Here is a 20,273-nt window from a genome sequence, read left to right on the forward strand (position 1 = left end):
ACTTGGTCATGATGTATTATCCTCTTCTTATATTGTTAAATTAATTTTGTTTATAATGTGTGCATTAATGTTTATAAGGGATATTGCTCTGTAATTTTCTTTTCTTGTAAAATCTTCCTCTGACTTTGGTATCAGGGTAATGCCAGCCTTATAGGATGAACTGGGAAGTATTCCCTCCTCTTCAGTTTCTGGAAGAGTTTGTGTATAATTGGCATTCACCTAGTGTAAGTACTTTACAGTAGTAGGCTTCTATTTCTCCCTGTCTCAATCTTTGTGTTATTGTTTTTACTTTTACATATGTTATAAGCTCCACACAATTGTTATTTTTTTGTTTAAAATTAGTTATCTTTTAAAGATATTTTTAAAATAAAAACCAATCACTTATTTTTCCATGAAGTTAACATTTCCAGAGCTCTTAACCTCCTTGTATGGGTATTCTGATATTATTCTCTTTTTTCTTGAAGGATATCTAACATCCTCATGCAAGTGCACTAGTGCTAAATTTTTTCAGCTTTTGTTTATCTGAAAAAGTCTTTATTCCACCTTTGTTTTGGAAAGATGTTTTTTGCTGGATGTAGAATTCTAGGTTGAGGTTTTCTTTTTTACTTTTAGTTCTTTAAAGATTTTTTCTCCATTGTCTTCTCACTTGGCCTTGTATCTGATGAGATATCTGATGTCTTCCTTGTCTTTGTTTCTCTCTGCATAATGTATCTTTGTTTGCTGGCTGCTTTAAAGATTTACTCTGTATTACTGGTTTTGAACAGCTTGATTAAGCAATCGATTTGTTTTTATCTTATAAACACCATGACTCATGTACTGGTTGAACTTTCTTTTTTCCATTGGTTGACAAAAACTAAGATCCACATTTCTGCCCCAATTCATGAATGTTATGTAATCTACTCACCTGAGCCTTCATCATAATTCTCTTTATTTTCTCTTTTCCTTAACGTTTTTCAATTTTTCATTCTGTTGCAGGGTATATGTTTTCTTAATTTTATTTTTTAGTGACAAAAGTAACACTTTTTAAAAATTCAGTGATTCATACAAGTATAAAAAGTGTTAGCACCACACTCAGCTCTCAATCCCACCCACCAGGTTAATGGTGGTTAATAGTTTTATGCGAAAACTCCCACATCTCTCTATCTGCTCATATATACATATCTAGAAATAATAGAGTATTTATTTTATAAAACCCTTGAATATTTTGTGGAAAAAGGCAGGATATGGAAAATATAAACAAATGGAAATGTTTAATGGTGCTTATGATATGGACACAGAAATCGTTGTAAATATTTATTATCTGTTTTACGTTTGATGGCTGGATTTGAAGCTTTTGGGGAGAGCTAACCCTGGAGTCTATAGTTCAGAATATGTAGGACACTCTAGCCTGTATAGCCAGTGAGATAGGGAAAGTTATAACCTTGACTCTTTTTCAGATAATCAAAGACCTGCAGCTACTGGGGCTGGTGGCAGCCTTGGTGATAGCTGATGTGATCCTGCTCATGACGTGGGTATTGACGGACCCCATCCAATGCCTCCAGATTCTCGGAGTCAGTATGACGGTGAGGGGCCCAATCCCTGAAAATCCACTTCCTGAACTGGAGCGTCTGGCTTCTGTGGGCACACCGGGGTCATTCTCCCAGGAGCACTCACTGGGTGGGCATCCTCACAACAAGAAGATAAGTGACCCGAAGAAGAGGGAGAGTCGTGAGCTGTGGTTGCTGTGAATCCCTTGTCCCTTGTCTGCAAGATGTGCTACCGCTCCGACTGCTCCTCCTGCCCCAGGTGTCCTCCCCCTGCACCCACTGAGATGTCAGCACACCGGCATCTGCCTGGCAGCTATCTCTGCTCCCACATTACCAATAATGAGAACTTTGAGCAACAGGAGGTTACCTTCCCCCAATTCTTGGGAGGTAAAAGTAGTATTTTGAGGTCGTCTTTGGAGTCAGTCAAACCTGGACCAAATCCCAGCTCTACCACTTTGTAGCCATGTGACCCTGGGAAAGTCATTTAACCTCTCTAAGTCTCTATTTCCTCATATGTCAAATGGAGACAGTAATACTACCTGTTTCTCAGGGCTTTGGTGACAAGTAAAAGAATGCAGGTAAAGAACTCACCTGTGCCTGGTACATAGTGTTCAATTAATAGGAAATACGATGTCTCCAGCCTCACAAGGGGCTGAGGAATACAGTGGAATCTTCGCATGGCAGATTTAATATTTAAGGTTTCAACTGTTAACAAATAACAGGACCATCATGTGAAATAATTTGTAATTTTGCTGATGAATGTGAATCATTGTAGTGACAAAGCATACAACAGAGGGTAAGCCCTGCTGCCACCAAGTATCCACATGTCAGCCCAACTTTATCATCTTTTCCTCCAATTAATACCACTTTCATTTACCCAATGGCGTCAACTAAATTTGATAACTTTTATACATTAAGGGGGAAAATATATGCTGTAGAGGGGTTCATGTTACAGGACCTTTACAGGGACCTGCTGTGTGTTCCTGGTCACTGCGGCTGCGCTCGGTCCTCACTCTGTGTCCTTCCTAGGTGGCAGGGAGAGAAGTGGCCTGCTCGCTGACCAGCACGCACTTCTGTGCTTCCCGGTACTCTGATGTCTGGATTGCCCTTGTTTTGGGATGCAAGGTTGGTAACCACATCTCCTTGGGAGACAGTCTGCCTCTCACCAACAAAATGGATATACATGAAGAAGGAATTAGCGAGGTGGTTCCTACAAAGAATCTTGAAATCATGGCGACCTCGGTTGATACATAAATCTCAAAGCCATGACTCTTATTACTTTTCTATTTTTTTAGGGGGTCACTTTTTCAACTGTTTGGACTCCCTCATTTTGTTCTCCCCAGGTCATGTGGAATTCACCCACTGTGTTTCCCATGTCTTGGCCTGGTGTTTTAAACTGATTTGGCAGTGTCAGTGTTCTTCCCAGACCCCTGCAAGGGAGATTGTGTCAAGGTATCTGCTGCATTCACCCACCTACCTCTCTCACTCTGGTTGGGAGCAGGGCTGGCCCTAAGGCAGATGACAACATCCACAGTGTCCTCTGAGTGACTGCGGCCGCCTCAGGTGTCTCCCGCCCTGAATCTCCCATCATTAGACTCATTTGTCTCTGTTAGATGGCGAAAGTAGGATACTATTTCCAGAGGGTACAGGATACCTACATGGGGCACTAAGGGACCAACTGTCCTGTTGGCTGGTTTTCTGGTTTTCAGCTTGGAGGGACAGAGGATCTGGCTCTGGGGAGCATAGGGCAGGCCCGTTTCAATGAACAGGGCAAGCCCCGTGTGCCAGGAGGCTGCCTGTCGATTATCAGGGCAGAAAGGCCTGATTGACTGATTGCTGGCCAGAGTAGGAGTCTTTCTAGAAATACGTGGTCTCCAAAGGTAAACTTTATTTATGTATTTATTTATTTATTCATTCATTTATTTATCTTCATTGTTGAAAGTATTACAGATGCCCTCTTTTTCCCCCCGTTGGCTCCCTCTTCCCCGTTCCTGCCCACACCCCTGCTGCCTCATCCAAAAGTAAACTTTCAAGTGGTTGCTTCAGAGAAACTGGCCTGGGGATGGGCAGGGCTGGCACAGGGAAATGTTGCTTTTTAATTATGTGCATATATTACTTTGATTGAAGTATTTTAAAAAGAAAACACTAGGAAGTGAACAGCTCTTCTCTAGTTTCTTGCTAATGAGCTTCAGAATATGACAGAGCAGGGTTTGAATTCTGACGCAGCCCCTTCCTAGCTGACCCTGAGCCTCATTTAACCTCTCTGAGCCTTGGGTCCCTTACATAAAATGGGGGTGATGATAATACCCACTCAACCATTTTGAGTTGCAAAGGAGCTAATGCATCCTGAGAGTTTTCAACCACTCCTGGCCCATAGTGAGAGCTCAGTAAATGTTAGTTATTATTTTTAATCTGCTGCTGTGCCCCTAGACAGTTCTGAAAAATAGCCGCTCTCAAGCCCCTGGAGGAGAGCCCCTGGAGGAGAGCATGTCCCCCCCAGCACAGACGCAGCACGTCCCCCACAGCAACTCACTTTGACACTCAACTTGATGTATTTTCCCCATTGCCTTTTATATAATCCCATTTCTATTTTGTTTCACTGTAATATCTTTCTGAAGGGCAAAGAAAGAAAAGGGGGAGAGAGTGCTGAGCATCAGGAAACTGACTGAGCCAGACCCCAGGGGCTCCCTGGTCAATGAGCAGTCCCCGAGGAAGTCCCAAACCTCCACTTAAAGTCCCAGGAGCCCCCACCTGAGCCTGTCAACTGCCCACTACCCCACACTTCCCAGCAGTGAAGGTCAATGACATACGAGTATATGAGATTCACTCAAGCACAAATCATGGATGTATAGGGGCGCATTAATACTAGTTCCCATCGGTCAAGGATTTTAATGGAATTGAAATGTTTTAATAGAATCAGATTTCAACATTTCAAAATCACAGAGTTAATTTCATTCACCTTTGATTAGATTATTAATAATACAACTCTGCCAAATGCCTCCTGATGGCATCAGTTACCCAAAAGTCAGGCCCCTCTGGCCTCCTGACTGGTGTATCTTCTAACCATTGAAGGTCCCAGGATAACACCTCAGGCCCCACTGGACACTGGGGGCACCCAGAAGGCATCTTTGCCATGCTGACTCCTTCGCTCTAGGCAGTTAGTCCTCCCAAAAATTATCATTAGGGCCGTACCTACAGGTGGAGCTGGTCAGGTAGTGGGATCTGGCTGGTGCCCTGCTGATACCTGACCCGATATTCATTGTTAGTCTCCCTCTGAATCCCCATCATTCCCACCCCACCTCATCCCCCGTGGCATCTTCATATGCAGTTATAAAACGGACACTTGTGTCTTGTCTTCAATCTCCCTACGAGACTGAGCTCCTTGAAAGGCAGGACCATGACTTACTTATTTGTAGCACTTGTTCTTGCCCTACACCTGGCATGACACTTTGCATATAGTCAGGGGAACTTATGTTGAATCTATATGTTATTGATTAGAGCTTTGATTTCTGTTTAATGCAGCTCCTTCCAGAGAGGCAGTGAGTCGTTTTCTGTAGTACAAATGAGAAATCTGAGAGCAGGTTTATATTCATGGGAAAGAGGAAAGAACAGGGCCCTGGGTTTCTGGTGGTGGGGGCCGGGAACGTCACAAAGGGGGCGAAGGGTATGGATGGAGCCTTTGCTGCCTGCCCCTCAGTCTCGTCTAAGTCCCAGCCCGCCTTTGTTCTCCTGTTTCCACTCTTCATCTCCCATAAACGCCCACTGGCACAGAGCCTCTGCCAGCCTGTAGGGATCCTTTGTATAAATTAGAAAAAGGCATCCCTTCTAGACAGATGCAGTCTTGCAGGTGCAGAGCTTGGCAAGCAGATGGTGCCTTTGGGAAAATTAGAAAAAAAAGCCCCTTCCTCAGGGCACTGCCCCTGCCACGGCACATGGCTTGACAACAGACCACAGGGCTATTTCAGCTTCCACATGGCCCTCAGCTCCACACAGTGCAAAACCACATAGTGGACGTGGCAGCCCTCCCCACCAGCAGCACGATGCGCCCCCTGCCCTTCTAGTGCCCGCAGCCCCTTCTGTAGGGCTCCTGCCCACCTGTGCCACCCTGTCCTGTGCCTTATCTCAGCAGAGTCCTGTCTTGCTGACCTCTGATAAACCAATCCTCAGTGCAGGAGAGGAAAACATTTATTAAGTACCTACTAGGTCTAAGGGGCTGCCCTAAGGGTCCTCTCATGCCCGAGTAAATCCCTACAGCAACCTTTTAAGGTGGGTATTAGTACCCTTATTTTAAATGGCCCCAGCCCTCCTGCTCTTGGACCTGCAGTGTGTTCTTCCACTTCCCTGAGCCTCGGGTTCTCCCCCACCTCCAGGGCCTGCTGCTGCTGTATGGTGCCTACCTGGCTGGCCTCACCGACCACGTCAGCTCTCCTCCCGTGAATCAGTCTTTAACCATCATGGTGGGGGTCAACCTTGTGGTGCTGGCTGCCGGGCTGCTTTTTGTGGTCACCAGATACTTGCACTCCTGGCCCAACCTGGTCTTTGGCCTCACATCCGGAGGAATCTTTGTTTGCACAACCACCATCAACTGCTTCATCTTCGTTCCCCAGGTAGGCTCCGGGGAGAGCTGGGCAGGGCCGGCCCTCCGGAGGGTTGGCTGGGCCCGATGCACTGCTCGCTGTGTTTTCTATCGAGACTTTTGGAGTCAGAAGGAAGGCGGGTTCCTGATGAGCTCGCTCCTTCTGTTCTTCCCTCCTCGCTCTCCTGAAGGAAGACAGCTCTGCTGCCGGTCGGCAAGGAGGGCAGCCAGGGTGGTTGAGAGTGGTGGCCACCCGTTTCCACCCCTGGCAGCTGGCTCGCAGACCTGCTTTTCCACCCATCCTCCAGTCTGCTCATCCTTCCCCCATCCCTTCCTCATCTTGATAACGTCGTTCTTTCACTAGCCTGGGCGTGAGGAGGCTTTCTTTCCTTCTATCTTCCCTCCCTTCCCTCCCCTCCCTTCCCCTTCCCCTTCCCCTTCCCCTTCCCCTTCCCCTTCCCTTTCCCTTTCCCCTTTTCTCCCCCTCCCCCTTCCCCTCTTCCCCTCCCTTCCTCTCCCTTCCCCTCCCTTCCCCTCCCTTCCCTCCTTCCCTCCTTCCCTCCTTCCCTCCTTCCGTTCTTTCATTCTTTTTCTTTCTTTCATCTGTCTTTCTGTCTTTCTAAGATTGCAGATTCATTGGGGAAAACTCATTTGGAACTTTATGCAATTTCAAATGCTTCTCCTTTATTTTTATTAGAGGAAAATGTAAAGCATTCCTCTTCTTTTTACAATAAGGAGAAATAAAAACTTGTTTCATATTATGGGGATTAAAGAAAAAAATCAAAGGAGGGAGGAAGATAGAAGCAGAAATGTCCAGACAGCGAAGAGGAAAAAGGGATCTGCAGGGAAGGGCAAAGGAATCCATAGGCTCTGGAAGGAAAGTGATATGAAATCATTCGTGTTGGGCCCGAGGGTACCACGGAGCCACATACATCTGAGTTAATGAACTTGGCATTGGGCACTTCGCCTGTTTCCCTTCTAGTTCCCTTTTTCTTCCCCAAGGCCTCGCTCACCCCACTGCCGCCTCAGCATCCCATTCTGGTTCCCGTTGCCGCTTCTGGTTGACTATGAATGGCTCGGCCATGAGGCCACTGACCGACAAAGTGGCCAGCGGAGGGCTCCAGGGTGTTTATAAAAGGAAGAGTGGACTTTGGGGCATGATGGTGTGACACAGGCATAGGCTTTTTATTCTTCTTTCTTTTCATAAAGTCTCATGAAAATACTCAAAAGAATAAGCAAGTATGGAAATACCTGTAGCAGCACGAAAAACCAGGGGTGGGTATCACCTCTGTGCCAGAGGCTAGAGGGAATTTTGCTGAATCTTAATGTTATGAGAACTGAATTTAAGGAAGCCATTGAGAGCTGAGTCTTATTTGTCTGGAATGTAGCAGAAAAGCGTTATGAAAAACAAGGGCTGATCCTCTCTGGGCGGTGGGGAAAAGGGACTGGGGAGGGGCCTTTTGGGAAGCCCTGCCTTTAGGCCCCGCGGCTGGCATTGTTGTTGGTAACCCGCCCACCCATTGCCAAACCCTTTCCTCCTTGCTGACCCCCACTATATAGTCTGAAAGAGCTAAACACTCGCTTTTCCAGCCTCCTTTACAGCTCAGGGTGCCCATGTGACACAGTTCTGAACACTAAAGGTTTCTGGGAGGCTTCTGGGAAAGTTTTTGCCTTGCTGAAAAAGCTGTGGGTGTGGCTGGCTTCACCTCTTCTCCCTTCTTTCTACCTCGAATGTTTGTTATGCCTGGAGCTATGGAAGCCATGTTGTGACCATGAGGGAAAAGCCAAGGGAGTGTATTTACTAAACAAGGAAACTATAGCTCTTCCCATGTAGGACTATAAATCCAGGGGGAAAGGACCTATGAAGAGATTCTGCAGTTCATAAGAAGAGGGGCACAAATTTCCGGAGATTTGGACAAGCTTCCTTCATCTGAAGGAAAACAGAAGTTTTTAGAAGACAGCAAATTTGTCTTGTCCATAGGATTTAAAGAATATTGCCTCTCTTCAACCAAAGCAAACCACCATGAGAAGGACATAATCTTAGATCCTGAAATATTAAATTCAGATGAAGAACATTGTGTTAAATTCAAAACCCCAGTAGAAACCCTGAATAGGCCACCAGGCATGGCAAAATATACTGAATTGGTGAACTAGTTTAAGGAAACAGAACATAAGGAGACAGGTAAAAACTGAGAGACTAGATAAGAAAATATGGAGAACAGATCTAGGGATACAACTTAGAGCTAATAGGAATCTCTGGAAGATAAAAATAATTTGGGACAGAAGTAATCACTGAGGAACTACTGGAGGGAAGCCTCCCTGACCTAAAACAAGGCCTGCATCTGAAAGGTGAGTGCATCAACAGCCTCCAGGACACAGCTCTGCTTCTGTCTCCTCTCTGAACACCCGCGCCTGTTCCTTTTGTATCCTCAGCCTCAGACACAAGACTTCCACTCTCTTTGGTGTTTGAAACCTCAACACCGAGGACAGTAGTTATATCTAGATACACTCCCATCTACACAGGCAGAAAAATGCAGGATGAAGTTGAGCTTGAGATCTGACTTCCAGGTTTGAACTAAGCGACAAGCACACGGTTTGTTAAAGTGAGGGTGGAGGTGGGATTATTATGGGATACAGGAACAGGAGGATGGCCAGTGTTGGCCCTTCCCTTGCCTTCTCTCTGGTTCCCATTTTTCCTCCCAGCTGTTTTGAGCCCCTTTCTTATACTCTGTCTTTCCTCTTCTGTTTTCTCTCTCATGCCTTCTCTCCTCTTGAACTGACCATGATCCAAAACTTAAAAATATATATATTTTATAGTCTGTAGTATTTTAAGTTTAGGAAGTAAATTCTTTTTAAAAAATCTAAAAGTAACCATAAGGCTTATCTGTTGTTTTGTGTGCCTTTTAACTGACTTCCCCTCTGGCTCAGTGGCCTTTGGTAAAAGAAAGTCTCCCAGTGAGAGCTGCACTGTGTATTTCCAGGACAGAAAAACAGCTGAGCAAATTTGGAAAAGTATCAGAGGAGAGCTACGTGGGGAGGGAAGAGAGCAAGGAGAGGGTACTTCCTTCTTGCCCTGAGCCTTCAGTCTGGACTGCGTGGGAGGGGTTTATGAAAACAAAGGCACAGATACCTCAGGAGCACTTAGGTTGCGCTAGAGAGCTGAGTGAAATAGCTGAAGGAGCAAGTGGACCAAAGAGCATTCTACACAGGCCCTCAGGAAATGCCTGAGTGTTTATGCCAAACACTGAGGTCATCCCCAGCAATGAGCAAGCCTCTGCTTTTGTTGATAACCTGCCTGTGAGCCATCTCGACACTGTACACCTTCTCCCCCCCCCCCCCCCCCCCCCCCCCCCCCCCCCCCCCCCCCCCCCCCCGCCAACCTCTGAGAGGCAGATGGATCCTGAGATAGGGCATTGTTTTCTCCTCTAACCCCCCAAAGTGTTTCATCTGCTTCTCCATGTAAGTACTTAGGACTTTGTACTCTACCTTAGAGTTATCTGCATATGTCTCAGTGCCCCTACTAGCGAGGTGAGCTCTTTAAAGGAATAGTTTCTTCATTTATTCATCCATTCCTTTATTAACTGCTAGGAACATGCAGTTCAACGCATGGCTCCATCTCTGGGTGTAGTTGGGAGCAGGTGTGAAAGGAATTATGATACATGTTTTAAATGTTTGGGGAAGGCATGTTACATGATGCTGAGGAATGGGCGCCCGAGCCTGTCTGGGAACTCCATGATACCGTCTCAGAAAATGGGCCCAGTCTTGAAGGAGAAGCCAGGGTCCACTGAGGAGGGCGGTGGGTAGCATTCAGGTGGGGGAACATCATAACAAGAGGTAGAGAGATGTGAGAGAGAACAGGCTATCTTTGGAGCACCACAAATCTTTGCACTTTTTGAAGCACAAATCGAAGGAAGGTGAGAGTGGCAGAAGGTTAAAAGGTGAACTTCTCAAGGCCCTAGTGTATCCTGTTAACTACTTCAGATTTAATTCCATTGTATTAGTTTCCTGTGGTTGCTGTAACAAATTAACACAAATTTAGTGGCTTAAAACAATTCAAATGTATTGTCTTCTAGTTCTGGAATTCAGAAATCTGAAATGGGTCTTATTTAGCTAAAATCAAGGTGCCAGTAGGTCTGTGTTACTTCTGGAAGCTCATGGGGAGAATCCATTTCCATTCCTTTCTCAGCTTCCAGAGTCCACCTGCATTCTTCCATTCATGCCTTCTTCCTCTCTCTTTAGAGCCAACAGTGTGACATCTTCAAATCTCTCTTTCTGACCACTATTTCCATTGTTACTTCTCTTTTTCTGACTCTGACCCCCCTGCCTGCCTCTCGTAAGGACTCATGATTACATTGGGCCCACCTATATAATCCAGAATAACCTCCCCACCTCAAAATCTTTAACTTGAGCACATTTACGGAATCCCTTTTGCCACGTAAGGTAACATATTCACAAGTTCCAGGGCTTGGGAGGGGAACATCTTTCAGGGGCCATTGTTTAGCCTACCACCCCTACATAGCCCAGAGGCTGTAAAACCAAGAATGTACCTGTCCTTCTGGAAGAAGGGTCATGGAGAGGTCCTGAAATTGTGACCTGAGGGTCATTTATTGCTATATTTCAGAAACCCCAAAGAGTCAAGTCTGAAGGACCAGGATCTTCACAAGCTGGGAACTAAGGGGGCCAGGGCTTTCATCATGGGGTACCCTGGCTCCACCTGGCCAGCTTAGGGTGAGACAGGTGGAAAGCCCTGGAAATGCCCTTACACCAAAGCTGAACAGTTCCTCTAACAGCCCTGCAGCAAGGGCTTGGCCTGAGTGTGCTGGGAGAGAGAGAGGGAAAGCTGTACTGCTAAGGAAATAAGGGGGGCTGGTACCATGATGCTGCTAGGGTCAATACTAGGAGAATAGCACTAGGCATCTGCTCCATCCCTTCAGGACCATAGAGCAAGCCTGTGGTGCCAGGATCCAGTAACTCCCGAGTAGGGTGATGAGCTGATGGCACCCTAGGCTTCCGAGAAGGGCACCTGAGGGGGAGGTTCCTGACCTGGCCCAGCACAGATCACAGACTCCTGATATCATGACAGGCTCATGCTGAGTCAGCAGAGGACCCAAGAGGACTTAGGTGAGCTGTGGTATTGAAATTGAGGGAAGGGTTTAGAATCCTATCTGATCTTTATCAAATTGGAGTTGGTAAATGTTTGATGAGTGAGCAAAGAAGTCCCAGGCTCCCCATGAGGCCCCCCATAGTCACCAGTATCATTTCTAAGGTGCCAGAGTGCCCAGCGTACATCACTAACTAGACTCTCAGTGAAGAGGATTCCTAAGGGAAAAACAGAAGCCTCCAGCACCATGGCCTCTCCTGGCATCCGAGTCACTGGTGTTTGCCAGGTAGAGACAGTGTCCCGAGGGCTCAGGAGGACAGCCGCTATCTGTGAATGTTCCATGCTCATTTCCATCCCTGTTAAAGTAAACCAGCCCATGCTTCCACGGGTTGTTTCTTAAAACCAGTTTCTCCCGAAAAACTGTCCTTAGGACCCCACAGTAAACAGTCTCTGCCTTCGGCAGCTGTGTTGAGGTCGTGGCTGTGGCACAGTGCCCCGGTTACAGCTGTGGCCCTGCTGCTAACCTGCTGCCTGGGCCTAGATCAGTCATGCTCCTTTTGAGCCTTCCCTCATTTGTCTAGGAAAAAAGAGAGTCATTTTTATTGCCATTTGTTGCCATTTGTGGTTTTCTATCTGAGCCTTGATTATTGATTTGGGTTTAGAAGTCCTCCAGCGGGGAACTGGGTTTGCAGTCGCTGTAAGCGCACCATTACTCAACAAATGAGGATAATTAAGAACAGCTACGTATAACTAGAAACAGTTTCACTTGAAACATACAGAGATGCTTAACCCTGTTATAGCTCATAAACTCCGGCTTTAGAATGTGGCCCTGGGAGTGTACTCCAATCTGGTCATCTTTGACCAGGTCGGCAATGGGTGGGGCAAGCTGAGAGTGTGCTATTTCATCTACCTGTTGTCTTCCTTTGGCATTTTAAAAACTATATAACCTTGACATTCTCTGTACCTTCTGTCATTACTGTCCATGAGCTTGAGAGTAGAGCACATTCCAAAGAGACTATAGTTTGTGCATTTGCGTATCACCGTCATTCCTTGGTGTTTTGGAGAACGGGTGAGAGAATGTGTTTCTGGGTGTGTAATTAAATAAATAACATGTGTTCTTTTATTTAACAGCTGAAGCAGTGGAAGGCATTTGAAGAGGAAAACCAAACAATTAGATGCATGGCCAAATATTTCAGCACTCCCAGCAAAGGCTGCCATACCCAGTATGGTGAGGAACAGAACTGCCACGCCAGAGGAGAGAAAACCTCCATGGAAAGACTCCTCACAGAAGTAAGCGGGACCCTTGCCTGGCAGAGTCTCTATAAAGAACTCCAGTCACATACCAGTGGCCCCAGATGTCGCATTGCTAATGTTCTTGCCTCTCCTCCATCCCCTCCTCCACTTTCCCTGGCAGCAGACAAAACCTCGACATTTCCTCAGTGACCCTCCCATTGCTGACCCTCACCCACTTTATTCGTTCACGGAATAGATGTGTGCCAGGCATTGTGCTAATTGCTGATGAATAAAATACAGTCCCTACCCTCATGGCGCTCTCAGTCCAAGGGAGGAAATAGATCTTGATCAAGAGAATAATGAAGGAAAAAATCAGGGTGGTAAGTCAGAATAGTGGGTAGTAAGGGCAAGGGAACCTGGTTTAGAGTTGTCAGACAAGACTCTCTGAGCTGAGAGCTGAAGGTTCAAGCTTGTCAGAAGAGAGTTCAGGGAAAAGCATTCCAGGCCAGGGGAACATCATTGGAAAGGCCCCGAGTTGTAGTGGATGATAGCTGCTTCTGTATGATACATTCTTTCCTTACATAGAGCAATTTCCTTCATGTACAAGATCTTATGGGGCCCCTACTGTATTTTCAGTTTCTAACTAGAGATCTCAGTCATCCCACCAACCCAGAGAGTCAATAAGCGTCTATAGATGGGGAGGAAGGCTGAATAGGGCCTCCGAATTCATAGTAGCACCAACAGGGGACCAGGTAGCCCCCAGCCCTTCCTTCTTCTGTACTTAAGCCGGAGTTGGCACCTCTCCCAGAACTGGGCACGGAGGTGTGGACTAGCAGAAAGCACATGGAGAGGCTTGAGGCTGCACTGCCTCAGAAAGGAGGCATGGGGCCCAGAAGAATTAGTCAGTACTTTCTCACACTAAATTATATTCCATGTTTTCTTCAGTACAGTACATACCTGAGTAGCTGCTATTTGGGAAATGGTATTTTTCTGTAATTAGATTGACACGTGGGTATCAGGAGTTCCTGTGTGAGAGATGGTGAGATGGGAACCCTCGAAACACAGCCAGCGAGGGGATGAACCTCCCCTGCACCCCTGTCTGTGCCCCTCTGGTCTCCCACACCATACCCTCAGTCTGGACCTTTTTAAAAAATCCGAGTAATACTTCTCTATTTCTGTACTATTTATGAAGCATTCAGGGCCTTTTGCAAAGCCAGATTTCTCCCCACCTGGCAAGGGAGTAGCATTGCCTTTGATACTCTGTGAAGTCTTCAAAGAAGCATTTTTTTTTTTTTTTTTTTTTTAAAGCTCCACAGAAGGCCAGAAACTTGGCGAGAACAGCCAGGATGGTTTTCATTCACAATCAGCTAATGTTGGAGCAGCCAAGTGGCCTGACTCCTTAGCCTGATGGTAATTTATGACGTGCTGTTTGTACCTCTGCCACACTAACTGCCCTGTTTCCCACGCAGCGACTGTGTCTGCTCTGTCCAAAAAGGATGCCTTGAGTCTGCAGAGGAAGGGCCCTAATAGGGAGCAGATGCACAGGCAGTGAAAAGCTGGCCTCCCCCCAACACCTTACCCCTGGTACATCTTTCCCAGAAAAGGCCTGAGACCAGCAGCTGCCCCAGGGCGCTTCGCAGGCCGAGAGAGGTCCCAGGACCTAAACGCCCAGCCCTGGCGTTGCCTGGCGGACAAACACCGTGTCTCTTCTCGACATGTGCACAAACCCGGACTCCAGCTCCCCTCCAAGGCAGCCCCTCTGCCGCCCTTCCCTTGTCTTCCTCGTACCTTCCCAGGGTCTGGGAAGCCCACTCTCTCACTCTCCCCCCTTCGCCCCTGTGGCCAGGGCTTCCCCGGGGCCGTTCGAGGTGGCGCCATCACTGACCTTCCAGGCCGTGTGAAGGCCAACAGGGAGAACCTTCCCGGAACTTGAAGCACCTCCCTTCCACACTCGGAGGCTGAGGAAACCCAGTTATTTTCCTTCTTTGAGCCATAGCAACAAGAGGGCGATTGCATGTCTCCTTATGGCCTGTACCTTGTGAAACGCACCTGTGGGTATTTTGCCTCCCCAGATGCACCAAAATAATAATTAATAAGTTCATTTCGACGCAGCTGCCATGGTAGGTCGGTGGCAGTGGCTCACACCACGCCTCTAATTAGTATGCAGCCGTGGTGAAAACAGAGTCCCACTTTTGTCTCTGAAAGAAGAGAAACTTGCTGTTTAGACTGACATTTCTAAATCCATCACCAGCCAGTTTCAGACGTTCGGCCTGCTGGGGGAAGGGGATTCTTCCCAACTCAGCACGGATCCTCTTTTATACGCTCCAAGGAACTTGCGGGCAAGGGCAAGGCACAAAAAGACAGCACTCGGGGTCGACTTGCCGGGCTGACTGGTTGTCCGCAGTTGGTGGCCTCCTCCTAACTCTGTGAGGCAGTAGAGGCCCCCTGAGGCCACCCGAACCCCCCTTCCTGAGGAGGGGTTGCCGAGGGGGAAGAGGGCAGGGGCCCCTCTTGTGCAACCGGCACAGTCACCACTATGGGATGCTCCAGAGCTGCCTGGCACCACCCGGGTGTCGTGAAGAGCCTGAGTGCCTGTCTCCCAGTTACTCACCCTCTGCTCCCCGAGCCCTCGAGTCACCTACACTCCCCGGCAGCGCCCAGCCCTTGCCACTCTGCGGGCGAGGACAGGAGAGGACGCAGGTCCCTTCCGCTTATTCAGCAGTTGCTCACTGGCCTGGGGCTCTCCTGATGACAAAAGAAGTAGATTAAACCAGGACGAAACTGGGAGTCCCAGTATCAGAGAAATCACCTTCCTGTTTATAAATAGGGAGCAGCAGGTCTGCCGTGGGGTTGCTGCCAGGGACGGTTGCTGGACTGGTTTACTTAAAGTACTGCTTTCTGAAAGCATCACTCCTGGGCAACTCTCCCATCTCAACTTGAGAAGGCACCACAGGTTTGGTCCATAGGTATCAAGTGTCCTAAAGAAGGGAATCAGCCTTTTATTTCTAGAGGGTAATAAATGGATGTCCAGATGCCCATCCTTGGCTTCTAAAGAGGGTGGCAACAAAGAGTCAGCACTTTGGTGTTCGGGCAAGCAGCTCCTGGAACACAATGCTTGTGTTATAACCTTCCCCAAACCCTTGACCCTGGCTGTCTGCCCCAAGACCATCATTCCCCATGATGATCTCTTCCCTGCTCCACTGCTTTTTATCATCAGAAATTTCAGAAGGTGGACATAAAGTCTGAGTTAGAGAGTCAGCTGTTGTTACTGCCAGAGGATGCTCGGGGCACACCCACAGCCGGTTCTCTTCCCCCTACTCCATGCCCACAATCTATCTCAGTTAGTACAGGCACACCCCTGCAGCTCACACCTGCCAGGCTTCTGGGCACAGCCTGTTTATCAACTAAAAGCTATGCAACAGGTGGGCAGCTCAGTAGCAGAACTGCCCCAGCCTCATTCATCTTCTGGGCTCCATTCTAGATCTACTGAATCAAACTATCAGAGACTTAGGCCCAACAATCCTATTTGAAAAAAAAGAGAGAGCCCGGCCGGGCGTGGCTCAGCGGTTGAGTGTCGACCTAGGATCCAGGCAATCAGGGTTCGATTCCCAGTCAGGGCACATGCCCGGGTTGCAGGCTCGATCAATGACCCTCTCATCATTGATGTTTTTATCTCTCTCTCTCTCTCCCTCTCCTTTCCTCTCTCTGAAATCAATAAAGATATATTTTTTTAAAAAAAAGAAAGGAAGAAAAAATTCTCCAATAATTCTGATGCCTGCACTTCTTTAGGAGAACACCAATAACTGATAGTGCCACATGGCAGCTTTCACCTTCCACCCTGAGGTTCAGCCAAGGGAGGAGATAACATCTCATTGGCCCCTGCTGGCTCTAGTCTTACCTCTTTGGCCCAGGAATCTCCACCCTTCTCTCTGCTTTTCCATTTTCTAGTCTGTTTAGCAAAAGGAAAAATACTTGTTTCCCCGTTCAGTAATTCCCTTGAGATGTGCCTCAAATTCGTCTGTGTCTTGCAAAGGTGTCATAAACCCAGAGCTGGGCCTTATTCAGACTTGTGTCCTGCAGAGCGACCTGGCAGTCTCGGTTCTGAGGAGGGTGTGCAGCAGCCAGCAGCCGGCAGCCAGCAGCCCGCAAGCTGTGTCTACTCCAACCTCCCATCTCACAGACAGTGCCACAGAGTGGGGGCCGAAGGGGGAGATTAAGATCACACAACCATAAATCGTAGTTAACCTTTATTGAGCACCATGTGTCAGTTATTGTACTAAGCACCGTGTGTGCATCTGATTTTTTCACTTTGTGGAGGTATCTCCCCAGAGCCTAAGATCACTAGCTAATACACAGAGCAACTGGGATTTAAACCAAGTCTTCTGGAGCCACACTTTCTCCACCAAGGGAGACAGTGCGAAAACCCTCAGAGGCATCTTTCATTGATGGTTTTGTTTTTGTCTTACAGAAAAATGCTGTGATTGAAAGCTTGCAGGAACAAGTCAACAACGCCAAAGAGAAGCTAGTGAGGCTTATGTCAGCTGAGTGTACCTATGACCCCCCAGAGTGGGCTGGCCTCCCTGCCTCTTCCCACAGCAAGGACTGCCAGGCTGCAGCCCCTGTGCACGGCCTAGCAACTCCAAGGCATTCCAAATGCCTCTCTAACCCTCCGAATGACACCAGTGCGGCTGCCCAGGACTCCCAGAGCACCTCAGTGCTCTCCTCAAGTGCACAGAGCCTCGAGGGGCCTGGGAAGGACACTGGCTCTTCCCCGGGGCAGAAGGAGGTGTCTGACTTGAAAGACTCTTCTGATCATTTAAACTTGGGCTGCAGCCAGAAGCAACAGGCTGAGCAAAGCCAGGGGACAGAAAGAAAAGATCAGGTACCTACGGCCCTCCACTGGAGTCTCATACCAGGTGAAGAAGGCTCTGTTCCCCAGAGACAGGGGCAGCTGGAGAACTCAGGGGAGCCCCAAAAGCAGCTGTCAAGGGTCAATTCAGTGATCAGAGAGAAGCTTCAAGAAGTCCTACAAGATCTGGGCCTGGGCGCTGAGGCTCCTGTCACCTCTTCCCTGTCTTGTCCCCAGCAGCCCTGGAAGAGTAGTGCTGCCCACAGCCCCCAGAAGATGCCTCTCTCCAAGGAGCTGGGCTTCAGCCCACACATGGTGAGGAGAAGGCGGGCAGTGCAGCGGGCTCGCTCACACTTTCCGGGCTCTGTACCCTCTTATGTGGGGCATCGGGCAAATAGGATTATAGCTGGTGCAAAAAGTGGGTTAAATGTGCAGAACAGGGACAGCCTCTGCTTGGACCCTCAAACTGCTGATTCCAATGCACCCTCTTCCAAGAAGCCTTCAGGACTCCCAGATCCTCAAGGCAAGCCAGGCACCCTGGAGGACAGCAAACAATGCCAGGCAGAGCCCCAGGGGGCTAGAAGGAGCCCTGCAGCCTTCGCTCACCAGCCTGCTGACTCTGGCCGGGCACAGTGTCCCGCTGGCCACCGCCTATCCAGAGCCTCACCAGATCTGCCTGAGCAGAGACAGCTGCAGTCCTCGGGGTCCCCAGGCTGTCCCTCCCTTTCTTCTCCATGCAACTACCTTGATACTGAGTCCAGCAGCTCAGACGAGTTTTTCTGCCACTGCCACCGGCCCTACTGTGAAATCTGCTTCCAGAGTTCCTCTGATTCCAGTGACAGTGGCTCATCAGACACTGACCCTGAGCATGCTGGGGGGCTGGCTTCCTGGGAAAAGCTGTGGGCCCGCTCAAAGCCTATCGTGAACTTCAAAGATGACCTGAAACCCACACTGGTGTAAAACTAAGCAGGGCAGGTCTGGATAGAGAAGTTGGTCCAGGACAAGCTGTACCAAGGCCCACAGGAGGAAGGGCAGTTCTGGCCTTTGGGGAACACACCCTCACCCTGCGTTTGACCAGTCCTTACCATGATTCACTTATGCTCAGTTGAGTCCTATGTTACCTTGAGCACTTCTTGGGTATTGTCTGTCTTGTTACTACCTCACAGCATCCTGGTACAAGACTCCAATTGAGTATCATAAAAGATACTCTTTGGATAAAAGGTGCTAAATGAGCACAGAAGCTTTCCTGCCCCGGTCAGCCTTTTACAAAGCTGTTAATATATACCAGATGAATGGGTGGTGGACAGATGGAGAGGTGGGAGGAAAATATCTGCAGAACCAGAGTTGTGGACTATGACCCATCAAACTGGCCTTTTGGTGGCAGACCTGCTACAAAAATGAGTTTCCTACATGCTTCGTGTCCCACGCTTGTCAGGGAGCTCAATCTTGTTTCTGCAAAAGGTTATAAACAGCACCACTCCTGAGTTCCAGCTTCTGGCCAGACTCAGCCCATGGCCACCTCTACAGCACTGTTTGTTCATGTCTTTCTGCCATTATGGCACCTCACTGTCATCCCTGAGACAGTCCTTTCTCTATGCGGCCACAGCCTACCCAGACCTCTCTGCCAAGCTCGGATGGCACCTGATGCCCAGACTTTCTTCTGGTCCCATGGTCCTTCCCTTTGACTCTGCCCATGGTGTCGGTTTGGACTAGGGGGAAGACCACACTGGCAATCTCTGTTGGGGTAGAGGAGGCCTTGTTGGTCAAGAAGTGCTTTGGGTGCCATTGGGGTTACATGACCACCAATGGATACATAAACCTGGAAATACAAACTGGGGAAATAGAAAGGAAGAAATGGGGAAAAAGGCAGGGAAGAAAACAGGTTTTGAAAATATACCTTGAGTCTGGCACAGTACTTGACAATATCAAATTTCAGTAATTCCTTATGATAACCCTGGGAAGTAGACACTCTCGTTCTTATTTTTACAGATAGGGGATATGAGGCTTGGAGAACCGAGGCCACTTTCACAACTTCACACTGCTGGAGAGTGGCTGATGTAGGACTTGCTCACAGCTCATGGGACTCCAAGTTAGTAGATTCTCCTGGGGATATATCTCTTGACTCATACTTCTCGGAGTGGCAAACAGCCAGGCAATAAAGTAAGGGTAGTGTAGGAAAGCTGAGATGTTCTCACCCTGGAGTCCAGGACACCTGCCCCAAGATAACAAAACTGGATTCCTCACCTTGGGAAGTAGCCCACACTGCCTCGGGGGCCCGCCTGCAGCTCCCAAGGGAGGCAGGGAGTTGGTGAAGGATGAGTGCCAGGAGGTCGTCTCCTGCCAGAGCCACAGGGAGAGCACAGACGGGTCCACTTTGCTTGTCACTGAGCTGGTTGTTTAGAGGCCGTCCTCTGCCCATCCATGTGTGTGTACATGTTCATGTGCAGGAATCTGAACCTCATTAGATCTGCCTGGGGGCGGGTGGGGGGGCCTTGGCTCTAAATATCTCACAGAAGATTTATCATGGACTCACAGGGGCTGCTGACACTCATGAATCTCCAGAAACTGCATTGGGAGGCCCTTCTGGTAGCACAGCTTCTTCTGTCATCTACTTTTACATACAAATGTCATAATTTATTCTGTGTGTGGGTTTGTAGTGTCTGCTTACGCTGTTTGTTTGCTTTCCAAGTGATACCTTAATAAAAGAGATATTACTCTCAAGGCAAGTCTCTTCAGAAATTGTGGTCTCAGGCTGGGGAGTAGAAGCACAGAGTGCACACGCAGCCACCAGAGTTGCCCTTGGTTACCCTGGGTTTCAAGTGCATCTTCTGCCGAACTTCACTTATAACAGAAACACCTGCCCCAGTGGACAGAGGAAACTCTGGAGACCCTGGACTCTTCCCACCCACAGTGTCCTGTGGTTGGGCCTCACCTCCTTCCCTCCCAGTGTGGTGTCACCACTAGCAGCCTACTGCTCATGACCGTGGA

At 48.3% G+C, this 20,273-nt stretch overlaps 1 protein-coding gene across 1 annotated transcript in view; it reads left to right on the top strand.

The window, feature by feature from the left end:
• Positions 1-20,004, top strand: part of GPR156 (G protein-coupled receptor 156) — a 71,600-nt gene extending 51,596 nt beyond the window's left edge. The window contains exons 6-10 of the mRNA XM_081138308.1: positions 1,437-1,562; positions 2,556-2,651; positions 5,897-6,133; positions 12,335-12,493; positions 16,905-20,004. Coding sequence (XP_080994434.1) covers positions 1,437-1,562; positions 2,556-2,651; positions 5,897-6,133; positions 12,335-12,493; positions 16,905-18,245 — 1,959 coding nt within the window. The 3' untranslated portion in view covers positions 18,246-20,004. The remainder of the gene's footprint in view (positions 1-1,436; positions 1,563-2,555; positions 2,652-5,896; positions 6,134-12,334; positions 12,494-16,904) is intronic.
• The last annotated feature ends 269 nt before the right edge of the window (positions 20,005-20,273 follow it).

This window comes from Miniopterus schreibersii (genome assembly GCF_964146895.1).
Source record: "Miniopterus schreibersii genome assembly, chromosome: 5".
NCBI lineage: Eukaryota > Metazoa > Chordata > Mammalia > Chiroptera > Miniopteridae > Miniopterus > Miniopterus schreibersii.